Here is a 14,634-nt window from a genome sequence, read left to right as displayed (position 1 = left end):
TTCTTCTTGATTTGACTTAAGGTCAGCAGCCTCTTCCCACTGTTCTTTGGTGATCTTAAAGCAGAGCTGCTCACATGTGACATACAGCTCCTTCTCCTCAAGCTTCTCCCTGTGGTGTTTCGCCTTCCATTCTTCTACCAGAAACTTTATGAGACTTGCCTTGTTGGAGGAACTACTTAGAAGCTTTTTCCACTGCTGGATGTTGTGCCCATGTTGAATGTTCTTGAAATGGATCCCTGTGCCTTCATATCTGTTGACTCTTTCTGTATCTTTGATGGATGTCTCCTTGTAGACGTCAAAGACAATATCAATGCGCTTGCTCTTAGCACCCTCATGGATAGCGCGACTCATTGCTGTGCCTGCTAGCTGGCCAAATGTTGCATTGTTTCCCTTCAGTTTCTGAACCAGGCTCATCCCATCAATGATGGTTGCAGAGGGCTCGGGGATCACTTCTGCAGGACGAGCATTCCTCTCCAACTCCCTTGCGAGGGCAGCCTTGTTGGTCTTGCGGATAGACCCATCACCATTGGCAAGTGCCCATGGCAATGGACCCAGGGGATGAGTCAAGACATCACTCATTTGTAGCTTTCTGTTCTCAGCTACAAGTATCATCTGGCCAAATAGGTTTCTGTCAGCCTTCAAAATTACCTCCTTGCCAAGACCTTGTCTGCGTGTCTTCATTTGGATGTTAGAGAACGTTTTAAGTTTGTTCTTCGTCATCTTGTCATGAAACAATGTAGTTGGCTTATCGGTACCCAAACGCTCATCCTTGAATGTTTGATATGCATCCTCTCCTATACTGTATGCCCCTTGAAGGTCTTTGGCTACATCTGGTGGTGCTACAGTCGCTGTTGACAAACTGATAAGTTCACCATTATGCTCTTTGTTGAAGGGGTTCACCCAACCTGTCTCCAGCAGTTGAACGAAAGATTGGACATCGGCTTCATCTCTTCTAATCCTAGACACCTGTAGGTCTGAATGGCTGAAGTCAGTATATTGTTGGCCTACCAGGGCCCTCAGCTGCCTCAAGTACATACTGCGGTACTCTGATGTCAGGTAGAACCTGGAAACAGCTCCAACTTTGAGGCTGAAGCCTTTTGTGCCCCCTGGTGTCTGGGTGTCTTTGTTGATTGTCTCTTCAATGGTCTGGTCCACAGGAATTCGTCCAAAAGGATTCTTGCTACCGATCTGGACCGAAAAGCCACCTTGCATGAAGTATTCATGGACCTCTGGGTGTTCTATGGGCAGCCGAGACATTGTGGCATAGTAATAGGTTAGGTATCGGGCATAGTTGACCTTGTCATAGGCAAAACACCATGGTATCATCTGTCGGATTGCTCCTAGGTGAAGCATCCAGTTGCCTTCTCTTGAAGCTCGAACCAGGGCCAGCATGGTCTCGACCATGTCCAAGTATGACATCCAGAATGCTGAGAGTTGTTCATTTCTGAGGGTCTCAAGATAAACTTGAAAGAGCTTCAGGGTAAGTGTGCAAGATTCATTATCCAAGAGCTTTTCGAAGGATCCCTGCGACACACTGATGCGAAAGTTTGTGATGTTCTTCAGTGTTTCATCCAGATGGTGAAGGTCCCTTGCATGGTTTTCTTCTAGCCATGGAAGGAAGTTTTTCCATGCAAGCCTCATAAGTGCTTCATAGACCAGCTTGTGTAGTCTCACTGCTCTGTTGTACCTCCGGCCGTCCATCACTCCAGACACTGATCCTTCAGCGATTACACCGGATTCAACACACAGATCTCTAAGGCCTGCATCCTGAAATCTGTTCCCTATGATAGAGAGGAGATTACAGATTGTGTGGAAGACACCCATTCTAATTATAATGTTCTTGAACTTCTCCTGTTTCCAGATAACCTCGGCAGCTTTGGCATAGAGTGCTTGATCAAACACACACACAGCTCTGCAGAGAAGACCGGAGAGTCCTGTTCAGCACAGAACGTGTATGTGTCAGTGTGTGTGCGTGTGTTGGGGCACCTCAGGGTGTCTTCAAATGTGACATAGCCCCCTAGATTTCTTCCAGTAAAATTTGCACTCCAAAAGTCATTTGGCGCTCCTTCCCTTCCGAGGCCTGCCGTTCCCCAATACTGCAGTGTACGACAACATATCGGGTGTTGTTGTGTTCGGGAGAGATTGGTGAACAAATAGTGGGGTGCATTTTTTGCTGGTACACCTCTTAAAAATAAAAAAATGAGCCTAAAATGACACCTTCATGTAAAAAATGCACTTTTTCCATTTTCTCAACCAAGTGTTTCCAACTACTGTGAAACACTGGTTGGGTCAAAGTGGTCACTATACCCCCTAAAAGATTCCTTGGGGGTGTAGTTTCCAAAATAGGGTCACTTTTTGGGGTTTCCACTGTGGGGGTACCTCAGGCAGCCTTCAAATGTGACATGGCCCCCTAGATTTCTTCCAGTGAATCCGCCACCCAAAAACCACATAGCGCTCCTTCCGTGTTGAGCTGTGCTGTGTGCCCATACTTTAGTTTACGAGTACATGTGGGGTGTTTCTATAAACTGCAGAATTAGGGTAACCAAGTTTGGGTTTGCCGTTAACCCTTGCTAGGTTGCAGGTAAAATTGGATTACAATGTAATATCTGGAAAAAAAATGAAATTTTGAAATTTCGCCTTCATTCTGCTAAAATTCCTGTGGAACACCTAAAGGGTTAACAGTTTTTAAAAATGAGTTTTGAACAGCTTGAGGGGTGTAGTTTGCAAAATGGGGTAATTTATGGGTGGTTTCTGTTATGTAAGCCCCTTAAAGTGACTTCAGAAGTGACTTGGTCCTTTGAAAAGTGGGTTTTGCTGTAAATGTGAAAAATTGCGCATAAAACTATAAGCCCTATTACGTCGTAAAACAATAAGGTTTCATTTTCAAAATGATGCCAATATGAAGTAAACATGTGGGGAGTGTAAATTAATAACTATTATGGGGGGTATCAGTATTTTTGTAAAAAGCAGAGAATTTCAAAGTTAAAAAATTGCCGATTTTTCCAAAATTTCCGAATATTTAGCATTTTTTTATATAGAAAGGTAAAATATATTGACTCCCATTTAGCACTGACGTGAAGTACAATATGTCACGAGAAAACAATCTCAGAATGGCTTGGATAGGTGAAAGCGTTCCAAAGTTATTAGCCCATGAAGTGGCACAGGTCAGATTGGCTTAGGCACTTGGGTACAAATAGGCCTAGGGCTGAAGGGGTTAATAAGCTACGTATATGTAAGGGCTATCATATCAAAAAATAAACTACAGACATGCATCTACCTAAAAATACCAAAGAAAATTAGTCACTCCGGGTGGTACCGATATCTGGCCCGGCTCATGGACTATATATAGCTGTTGCTAAGGAAGGCCTGGTCGGTTGCTAGGGAGCCCCACAGCCTTTCTTTTTTTTTTTTTGTGACTGACAGAGACGTGGTCACGTGACAGCCATTGACCCTCAAAGAGGAGGGCGTGGTCACATCGTAATACTAAAACCTTCTTTACATTTCATAACCAATCAACGGGCGCGAATAGCTGTCGCTAGGAAAGCGGTTGCTAGGTGGAAGCGGACTCGCCTTCGCTGATTGGAGGAAGCTGCTGTCGTGTGGCCACGCCCACCTCTCGCCCCTCGCGCTTATCTGGAGCCGGGCTTCTTTTGTTTCGGGGGCGCGCAGCAGAGTGCGGGTCGGCGGGGGCGCGCAGCTGATGGACGCGGTGTACAGGCGGCCTGATGTGCGCGCCGCCCTGCACTGACACTGCCCGGTGCGTCTGTGGGGAGAGGTGAGTGTGCACAGGGCTGTATGTGGCCACACTGATGGCTATATATATATATATATATATATATATATATAGATATATCCTCCCCATAGGGTGAACCCCACAGAGTGATAGAATGGGGACCCCTCACCGCCCCTATATTAGTGCCAGCCTCTATGGGAGTGATGGAAAGAGTTGGGATCCATGTGGTGACATTGTAGGGCTCGGAAATGTGAAGTCATAGTGTGTACAGGGCCCCTGGGTGACAGTGGGCCCCTGGCCGCAATATTTGCTTCCTTCTCGCCTTCCTAGAGCTATCACATTCATTTTTTTTTTTTTTTTTAACTATTCCATTTATTGGGAGGATGTACAATAACAAATTGTATTGTGGTATCGTGTTATCACTCCTAGAATACTTCTGTCATCATTGGGCAGAAAAGTATTCACATCAATTTATTGGGAGGTAAAGCTTCCATTTAAAATAAAATATATATAATTTTTTTTCAAAAATTGTTTGGGATAATGTTTGTTAGATATTTCCTTAGGTTGGATTGTTCCACATGCGCCCATATTTTTTTTTTTATAACAATACATTTTTTTTATTAAAAAAAAAATCTTATAACAGAAAAAAACTTGTTTACACAATTATACAGTACAATATATTTTTATCTTTATGACATTTACTTTCCGGGAAAAGGACGTGATGTGAATGTTTGTTTATATAGATATATATATTTCTTGGTGTGAGTGCGCTGGTGACCTAAATGCCTGTACTGTGGTATTTATTGCTTCCTTCCATCCCCCTGGCTCTGGTGGACGCTCATCCCACCCTTCTGTTCTGTCCCTCACAGGGGCTTTCTATAAGAGGCGGTGTCGGTGGGATATGACCCTAAATCCGAACTCATCCTCTGGAACTGAACTATAGTTTCACCCGGCAACCAAGATGGAGTTTACGTTTGACATACACAAGATCTTCTCGGAGCCGATCACCAAGCTGGACAGCAGCCTTCTCCCGCAGCGGCGGCCTCTAATCTCCAGGTATAAATACAGATACCACTGATGCATATCAGATTTAAGCAAGGGAACATCCCATCATGGACATAAGTCATATAGGGCAAACTCGCCAAACATGTAAATCCTACAAAAGAGCTGCAGAGTACATAGCCCACCAAATTTGTAAAAGGTGTAACAAATTTTATTAAGAAACATATACACAGAAATAACCACAAATATGAACAGACAAAAGTGCACGTTATAGCACATGTATGGCGGAACAATCACACTGAAAAGAGTAGCACCTAGGGCTTAAAGGTAATACAGGCAGATATCATAGGGGCATATTATTCACTAAATAGCTAGCATTTATAACCATAAAGTGCATAGTGCTTTATATAGATGGCAATACTGCCCAATACCATCCTGCAACATAAGTCATGAAGCAAACATCATACTATAAGTATCCAGATATTCCTATCAGTCTTACCCAAATAACGTATGGTGCCAGTGTGTGTCCGGTGGCCCCGACGCGCGTTTCGCGTGAGCTTCCTCGGGGGGACATGCTTGTGTGTCAAACTGGGCTCTATTTAAGGTTGTGTGGTCAGCTGTGGCGGTCATCGCGCTGTATGATTGGCGCATGCGCACCGCCATCTACGGCACGCCGCACAACACATCCCCGGCATCCACGGCGCTGTGAGCAGGCAGAGGGAAAACCCTCAAGACGTCATTTCCTGCTCCACCGCTACTAAGTGCCGGAGAGGGTGATGTGCAGGCACCGCCGTGGCGCGCATGCGCGCATACATCCGCGGCCATCTTCCTCAAGGGAACAACTAAGGGCAGCAGGAGCGATGCTATGTCAGGTATAAAATGTAAGGCCATCATAATTATAGCCCTCAAAATATAATAGATACTCTCCAAATACCTAACTACAATATGCAGAAGAGGACAATTAACCCCATGGATATAAATAAAGTGCAGCTAGTGCAATAAATATGTGTATCACGTGTTGCCTGATGATCATTCAACCGAATGTCCGGCCTCAAATACTATAAAAAGAGGAATACATACCCCAGTAACCATCAGTGACAATCATATACCATTCATATATATAGCACGATTGGGGAACAGCCCCCAATCCCCCTAGCAAACAGAAGAAAAGGAACAAAATGCACAAATAAGTGATAAATGGGTAAAAAACGTGCAAAACCCGCAGGGTAACCCACTTTTAAGAACAAGTGCCTAAAACTAGATACAATATCTCCCTACATATCCATCAAATCTAGAGAGTAACATCATAGACATAGCATATTCCTATTAACTCGATCCTGCTACCTCCCAAAACCTCTGTATGTTAAATATATTCCTCACTTTACAAACAGAAGAAGAGCAGCCAAGACAAAAAGAAAAAAGAAGAAAAAAGAAGAGAATAACGAAGAAAAAGTAGGAAACATTTCAGAAAGGATTACTACAACATATATCAGGAGGCAAGTCCTCCTGGTCCATAGTGTCTCCTCCTCATAACTGCCGTACAGTGTGTCCTCATGATGTAATAGTCCATAACTGGTTACATTATTCTTCCAGATTCTTCATTTGTCCAAGGATATAGCCGATACGACCACCAGATGTCACAGATACGCCCAGACGAACAACAATGATGGAAACCGGTACGTGCTAAAGATACTAAAAATAACAGACACACAAAATTAAAATCCAGAAACAAGGGAATCCAAACAGACCAAAACCGGAGCTAAAAGTTTTTATAAGAAAGAAGCAAAGCTAATCTGTTCATTTCACCCGTGTGGGGACATGGTACCTAATATATTTATCCATCGACATTCAAGTTGTGTGAGTTTTTTCTTTAAATCCCCACCTCTTATTCCCCCCCTAACATGATCAATCCCAAAGACACTTAATTCTTTCGGGTTGCACCTATGATATTGCCTGAAGTGTCTAGGTATAGACTTGAGGGGTACATCATCCTTTGCCTCTTTAGCAGACATGATGTCTCTGACGTGCTCCCGTGTTCTGACCCTTAGTTCACGTGAGGTCAGCCCGACATAGGATAGATTACACGTACATTTTGCCATGTAGACCACAAAGGTGGTACTACATGAGATGTAATCTGTGATTTTAAACTGTCTCCCATCCACAGAGGCAAATGACTGTGTCCTCACATGATTGCGACACGCCAGGCAGTCCCCACATGGGAAGAAGCCCCATTTTCTTTTACCAGCACCGAAAATAGGAGGAGTCTTGGTTACATAGTGGCTTTTGACCAAAATATCTCTCAGATTTTTCGCCCTCCTTGCTGTCATGAGGGGTTCTTCCGAGAGATATTTGGCCAAAACTGGTTCTGTTCTTAAAATGGGCCAGTGTCTTCTCAGGATGTCCCTCATTTTTCCCCACTGATGGTTAAATGTGGATATGTACCTAATTTTATCATCCTTCTTTTTCGGTTTGGGTACATGTGATAATAGGTCACATCTCTTTTGATTTTTGGCCCGAACATATCCTCTTTTTATGCTCCTATTACTGTATCCACGTGACCTAAATCTCTCCCCAAGGTCCACAGACTGTTTCAGAAAAGCCTCCTCAGTGGAACAAATCCTCCTCATCCTCAAAAACTGCCCAATGGGAATAGCCCCAATTGTGGAGCCAGTATGGGACGAGGAGGCATGGAGGAGTGCATTCACTGAGGTTGCCTTTCTGAACACATCCGTACCAATGGAACCATCTCCCTGAACATATAGCATGATGTCAAGGAAGGCAATACTCTCTCTACTGAAGTTGTACGTAAGCCTGATGTTGAGGCTGGAATATGAATCTGCTAATCCCTCTCCAGGTATGCCCCCCCCATCTATTTATGCCAGGTCAACCACATTCCCTCCCTTGTCGCTCTGTCCGCAGGTTGAAATTTTTACAAATCTTGTGGCTGCTGATTTAAAAACTATCAGCAACAAAAATAAGAAAGATAATCTGACACGAAGTCAGAGAAGAGCCCTACAAGAGATACGTGATATGCAGGATGTGGTGATAAAACCTTCAGACAAGGGGGGGAATGTGGTTATTTGGCCTATTGACAAATACGAAAAAGAGGCATTTAAACAATTGCGGAATAAGGAGACTTATACTCTACTATCTTCTAACCCGTTACCGAAATTTGAGAGGGAACTCATGGATATGTTGGAGGAGTCTTTATATCAGGGTACCATCAGTAAAAAAACATTTGACGGCCTAGTGGTGGAATGCCCTATTATGCCCACGTTTTACCTTCTCCCCAAGGTCCACAAAGACCCAGATAACCCTCCGGGGCGTCCGATTGTCTCTGGCATAGGAGGGCTCTGTGATCCTGTATGTAAATACATTGACTACTATCTTAGGTCACAGGTAGAAACTTTACCCTCCTATGTCAGGGACACTACGGACGTCCTGAGGAGATTGGATGGCCTCTCTCTGGAACCAGACATGTTACTAGTGACGGCAGACATTGAAACTCTCTACACCTCCATACACCATGATGATGGGATGGAGGCGGCAACTTTTTTTCTTGAGTCAAGTAGTGTGGACTCGGAGGTGGTGAGCCTGGTGTTGAGGCTCTTGCAGTTCATCCTGACACATAATTGTTTTACGTTTAAGGACCGATACTACCTCCAGAGTCGCGGGACCGCGATGGGGGCGGCGTGTGCGCCCTCGTATGCTAATTTGTTTTTGGGATATTGGGAGAGAGCTATATTTGGGGACGCACACTCCGCCCCACAAGTACTGGGGTGGTATCGGTATATTGATGATATTTTGTTTATTTGGCAAGGGTCTGTGGAACACCTTCACCAGTTTATGCAGGTTTTGAACTGTAACAGCCTCAACATCAGGCTTACGTACAACTTCAGTAGAGAGAGTATTGCCTTCCTTGACATCATGCTATATGTTCAGGGAGATGGTTCCATTGGTACGGATGTGTTCAGAAAGGCAACCTCAGTGAATGCACTCCTCCATGCCTCCTCGTCCCATACTGGCTCCACAATTGGGGCTATTCCCATTGGGCAGTTTTTGAGGATGAGGAGGATTTGTTCCACTGAGGAGGCTTTTCTGAAACAGTCTGTGGACCTTGGGGAGAGATTTAGGTCACGTGGATACAGTAATAGGAGCATAAAAAGAGGATATGTTCGGGCCAAAAATCAAAAGAGATGTGACCTATTATCACATGTACCCAAAACGAAAAAGAAGGATGATAAAATTAGGTACATATCCACATTTAACCATCAGTGGGGAAAAATGAGGGACATCCTGAGAAGACACTGGCCCATTTTAAGAACAGAACCAGTTTTGGCCAAATATCTCTCGGAAGAACCCCTCATGACAGCAAGGAGGGCGAAAAATCTGAGAGATATTTTGGTCAAAAGCCACTATGTAACCAAGACTCCTCCTATTCTCGGTGCTGGTAAAAGAAAATGGGGCTTCTTCCCATGTGGGGACTGCCTGGCGTGTCGCAATCATGTGAGGACACAGTCATTTGCCTCTGTGGATGGGAGACAGTTTAAAATCACAGATTACATCTCATGTAGTACCACCTTTGTGGTCTACATGGCAAAATGTACGTGTAATCTATCCTATGTCGGGCTGACCTCACGTGAACTAAGGGTCAGAACACGGGAGCACGTCAGAGACATCATGTCTGCTAAAGAGGCAAAGGATGATGTACCCCTCAAGTCTATACCTAGACACTTCAGGCAATATCATAGGTGCAACCCGAAAGAATTAAGTGTCTTTGGGATTGATCATGTTAGGGGGGGAATAAGAGGTGGGGATTTAAAGAAAAAACTCACACAACTTGAATGTCGATGGATAAATATATTAGGTACCATGTCCCCACACGGGTGAAATGAACAGATTAGCTTTGCTTCTTTCTTATAAAAACTTTTAGCTCCGGTTTTGGTCTGTTTGGATTCCCTTGTTTCTGGATTTTAATTTTGTGTGTCTTTGTTATTTTTAGTATCTTTAGCACGTACCGGTTTCCATCATTGTTGTTCGTCTGGGCGTATCTGTGACATCTGGTGGTCGTATCGGCTATATCTTTGGACAAATGAAGAATCTGGAAGAATAATGTAACCAGTTATGGACTATTACATCATGAGGACACACTGTACGGCAGTTATGAGGAGGAGACACTATGGACCAGGAGGACTTGCCTCCTGATATATGTTGTAGTAATCCTTTCTGAAATGTTTCCTACTTTTTCTTCGTTATTCTCTTCTTTTTTCTTCTTTTTTCTTTTTGTCTTGGCTGCTCTTCTTCTGTTTGTAAAGTGAGGAATATATTTAACATACAGAGGTTTTGGGAGGTAGCAGGATCGAGTTAATAGGAATATGCTATGTCTATGATGTTACTCTCTAGATTTGATGGATATGTAGGGAGATATTGTATCTAGTTTTAGGCACTTGTTCTTAAAAGTGGGTTACCCTGCGGGTTTTGCACGTTTTTTACCCATTTATCACTTATTTGTGCATTTTGTTCCTTTTCTTCTGTTTGCTAGGGGGATTGGGGGCTGTTCCCCAATCGTGCTATATATATGAATGGTATATGATTGTCACTGATGGTTACTGGGGTATGTATTCCTCTTTTTATAGTATTTGAGGCCGGACATTCGGTTGAATGATCATCAGGCAACACGTGATACACATATTTATTGCACTAGCTGCACTTTATTTATATCCATGGGGTTAATTGTCCTCTTCTGCATATTGTAGTTAGGTATTTGGAGAGTATCTATTATATTTTGAGGGCTATAATTATGATGGCCTTACATTTTATACCTGACATAGCATCGCTCCTGCTGCCCTTAGTTGTTCCCTTGAGGAAGATGGCCGCGGATGTATGCGCGCATGCGCGCCACGGCGGTGCCTGCACATCACCCTCTCCGGCACTTAGTAGCGGTGGAGCAGGAAATGACGTCTTGAGGGTTTTCCCTCTGCCTGCTCACAGCGCCGTGGATGCCGGGGATGTGTTGTGCGGCGTGCCGTAGATGGCGGTGCGCATGCGCCAATCATACAGCGCGATGGCCGCCACAGCTGACCACACAACCTTAAATAGAGCCCAGTTTGACACACAAGCATGTCCCCCCCGAGGAAGCTCACGCGAAACGCGCGTCGGGGCCACCGGACACACACTGGCACCATACGTTATTTGGGTAAGACTGATAGGAATATCTGGATACTTATAGTATGATGTTTGCTTCATGACTTATGTTGCAGGATGGTATTGGGCAGTATTGCCATCTATATAAAGCACTATGCACTTTATGGTTATAAATGCTAGCTATTTAGTGAATAATATGCCCCTATGATATCTGCCTGTATTACCTTTAAGCCCTAGGTGCTACTCTTTTCAGTGTGATTGTTCCGCCATACATGTGCTATAACGTGCACTTTTGTCTGTTCATATTTGTGGTTATTTCTGTGTATATGTTTCTTAATAAAATTTGTTACACCTTTTACAAATTTGGTGGGCTATGTACTCTGCAGCTCTTTTGTAGGATTCTAATCTCCAGGTATGTAGGAGCACAGTGTAGGGGGGTTCCTCGGGGGTGGGGCTAATGAGGCATGTGACTACCTGTTATTTCAGTGGCTGAAACACAATCTGTGAGCGGTCAGATTTCTGCTTTACTTCATACTGATTTTGAGCTGTTCTCTACTCCAATCGCATCCAGAGCTGCATACAAGAACAGACAGTTATTCCCCTGCTCGGTTGTGGTGTGTCCATATCTGCCCTGTATAAGACACAGAGACATTTTAGGGGCTCGGCATGAAGCTTGCATAGGACTGCACAGTGTTAATGCATAACTTTCTGTGCATAAGGCTGTCTGTGAAGAGTTCATTATCGGACTGACCGTGGCCAGGGAACAAGACCCTCATTGTCTCGATAGCAGACATAGCCTCCATTGTCCACGTCTACTGAGGAGGAAGCAGAGAAAATAAAGAACTTTAGTCAAATCTGTTTTTCCTGACGATAAATGGATCAAATCGCTCCACGATTGGCTGCAATATACCTTAGGTTGAACATGCATTCATGTAGAAAGTCACCTGGTGCTGTAGATAGAAGATCCGATCCTAGACAGATGGGAGCGGGGGTGACCTCTGCTCCATTTAACTCCTCAATGTGATCTTGTGGCCAACTGAGGACAAGGGCTATGTCTTGGCGATTGGCAGGATCTACTCTGGTAATGATCTATACAACACTCAACATTGAAAGTGCAACAACGAGAAGGAAAAGTCCTGAAATTATGGAAATCACAGGCTGATGACGTCACTAATCTGCAAATGATGGAAAAATGGAAGCAACATTTTAAAAACCTCTGGAGTCAGGGCCTCATGCAGAAATCCCGGCACTTCCAGCCTTGGCCGCCATCACTGAGGTCATTAATGGTCTTCTGAGGAAGGTTCTGCCGCTGAATGCACTTGGGCAAATCATCAAGATCCTCTGCTGGCAGCTCCTCTGTAATCACCAACCAATGATGTCCCTAATGTGCTCGATGGGAGACAAGTCTGGAGAACCTGCAGCCGTGGGAGCATGTTTAGGCCACGCAGGCTGCTCACAGTAGCAGGAGGAACATGCGGCCTGGGGTGGTCATGTTTATAATTGTCTCCTTAGACACTGGAGAAATGGCCATACCACTAGTTACACTATGAAATGAATGTGACGCCGATCTGTTATTGACCTGGAATGAAGACTAGAGGGGTCCAGCTACCGTACATTATGCAATCTTCTACCATAGTCCCAAGAGTAGGGCCAGTGTGATGCTCCCTCATGAAGGGGTCTTCAGGGCATTGCCCTCGTGGTCTCGTCAGATTTGAAGAATGGCCAGTAGCGATCTATTCTGTACTTCCAAGTAAAATTGGACATCACGTTAGGCGACAGCTTCTACAGAAACCATCTAAAGGTATGTGGACGACATTGGCCTACAAGCAGACATCCGGCTATAGGTTCCAATGACCTCACGCCACCACTCTCCAAAGCATTCATGGTGCAGAGCAAGACACTATTGGAGGTTGGAAATGAGGTCTGTCCTCCCAGCAATGAGTCCAACTTGTGATAATCGGTGAAAACACCTTATTTAAAAGATGACTTCTCCTTCATATGTTACTATGTTTCGTGGCTTCCCCTCCTTGTGGAGTGTGTCAATGACTGCCTTCTGGACATCTGTCAAGTCAGCAGTCTTCCCCATGATTGTGGAACTACTGAAACAGACTGAGGACCGTTTATAAAAGCTTAGGAAGCCTTTGCAGGTGTTTTTTGTTAATTATTCTAATTTATTGAGATAATGACTTTTGGGTTTTCATTGCCTGTAAGCCATAATCATCAACATTAACAGAAATAAACACATGAAATAGATCACCCTGTGTAATGACTCTATATAATATGAGTTTCACTTTTTGTATTGAATAACTGAAATATATTTAACTTTTTGATAATATTCTAATTTTATGAGAAGCACTTGTAAAGTTTTATCAAAATGCCTAAAATCCTAATGGGGAAAAAAAAACACTGGATCTCTATGCTGTTGTGTAATACACTTCTATTTTCCAGCTCGGAGGCCCAGAAACAAATCACGGTGGTCATAGATGAGATTGGGAAGGCGTCCGCGAAGGTACGTTATGTGTCTTCATCACAATGTAATACTGACTGTCTACACTAGGGGACGCTCCTGACAACATTGGCCTCTTGTGTTTCAGGCCCAGCGACTACCTGCCCCCATAACCAGTGCTCCACGGATGCAGACCAATCAGCATCATCTGTATATCCTGAAGGACTGCACCCCAAAAACGTGAGGATCCCGCCATTGTGCTATGTCCTCCCTTCATCCTCATTTTCTATTTTCTTAGTTGTGTCTTTCTCTGAAATAATGGCTGTGGTTGCTTATTGTATCTCGTCTGACCCCATTACTTGTCTTGAATCGTCTTGTGTCTCAGAGCCGGCCGAGGAGTTGTGATCGGGTTTCTCAAGGTCGGATATAAGAAGTTATTTGTGCTGGTAAGACCTGAACCCATAAGTTTCACCGTTCTCCTTGGGCTTTGTGCACACTGTGTCTGAGCCCTTCGCTTGGTGGGTGAACTGTTGTTAGTGATGACCTTGGGCTCTTTCTCAATATTTTGTCATGTTTCCTACTAGGACCACACAGGAGCCCACATAGAAGTTGAACCGCTGTGTATCCTCGATTTCTACATCCATGAATCTCTCCAGCGTCACGGATTCGGGAAGGAACTGTTCGGCTTTATGCTCAGAGTAAGTACACGGCCGTTGTATATGGCGTGACGTTCCTTCTCATTCTTATCCTTGTCTTATTCCAGACCGAGCAGGTTGAGCCTCAGCATCTTGCCATAGACCGACCGTCTGAGAAGTTTCTCTCCTTCCTGCGGAAACATTACAACCTTCGCTCAACTATCCCGCAGGTGAGAAAATTGGAGATAGCGGGTGAATGTTGGCTTAACCCCCTGGGAATGTGCACACTTAATGTTTGGAGGGTCCGGATGAGGCAAGGCTGCTCTATTAACAGTAGGCGCTGGCTGTGTTGTACAGTCGGCACCCAAATGGTATGAAAAAGGCTGGGACGTCATTTACTCACCTCTCTCCTCACCCCACAGCCCAAATCTGAGGTGTGGATGGCATTGTCATAGGAGCCAGTGGCCCACCAGAGGTCCTCATGTCTGCCATGTTTGTTCTCCAATAATCAAAAAAAAAAAAAATGTATCCCCAAAAATTGAATAAGAGATGAAAACATCACATGTACCCAAAAATATCTATAGCTTGTGCCATAAAAATAAAATTGTAAAATATTGAATTTTAATTTTTAACCACAATTTTAACATCCTAAAAAACAAAATCGAGGATCTCCG

The 14,634-nt window shown here is 44.1% G+C and overlaps 1 protein-coding gene across 2 annotated transcripts in view; it reads left to right on the top strand.

Annotated features, from left to right (window-relative positions):
* Positions 1-3,619: 3,619 nt before the first annotated feature.
* The window catches only part of ATAT1 (alpha tubulin acetyltransferase 1), a 36,326-nt gene continuing 25,311 nt past the window's right edge, over positions 3,620-14,634 (top strand). For both annotated transcript variants that reach the window (XM_077285994.1, XM_077285995.1), the window contains exons 1-7: positions 3,620-3,775; positions 4,603-4,789; positions 13,328-13,388; positions 13,474-13,565; positions 13,711-13,771; positions 13,910-14,023; positions 14,089-14,190. In XM_077285994.1, coding sequence (XP_077142109.1) covers positions 4,695-4,789; positions 13,328-13,388; positions 13,474-13,565; positions 13,711-13,771; positions 13,910-14,023; positions 14,089-14,190 — 525 coding nt within the window. In that variant the 5' untranslated portion in view covers positions 3,620-3,775; positions 4,603-4,694. The remainder of the gene's footprint in view (positions 3,776-4,602; positions 4,790-13,327; positions 13,389-13,473; positions 13,566-13,710; positions 13,772-13,909; positions 14,024-14,088; positions 14,191-14,634) is intronic.

The sequence above is a fragment of the Ranitomeya variabilis genome, chromosome 2 (genome assembly GCF_051348905.1).
Source record: "Ranitomeya variabilis isolate aRanVar5 chromosome 2, aRanVar5.hap1, whole genome shotgun sequence".
Classification (NCBI taxonomy): Eukaryota; Metazoa; Chordata; class Amphibia; order Anura; family Dendrobatidae; genus Ranitomeya; species Ranitomeya variabilis.
This window is presented reverse-complemented; position numbering and strand designations above follow the sequence as displayed.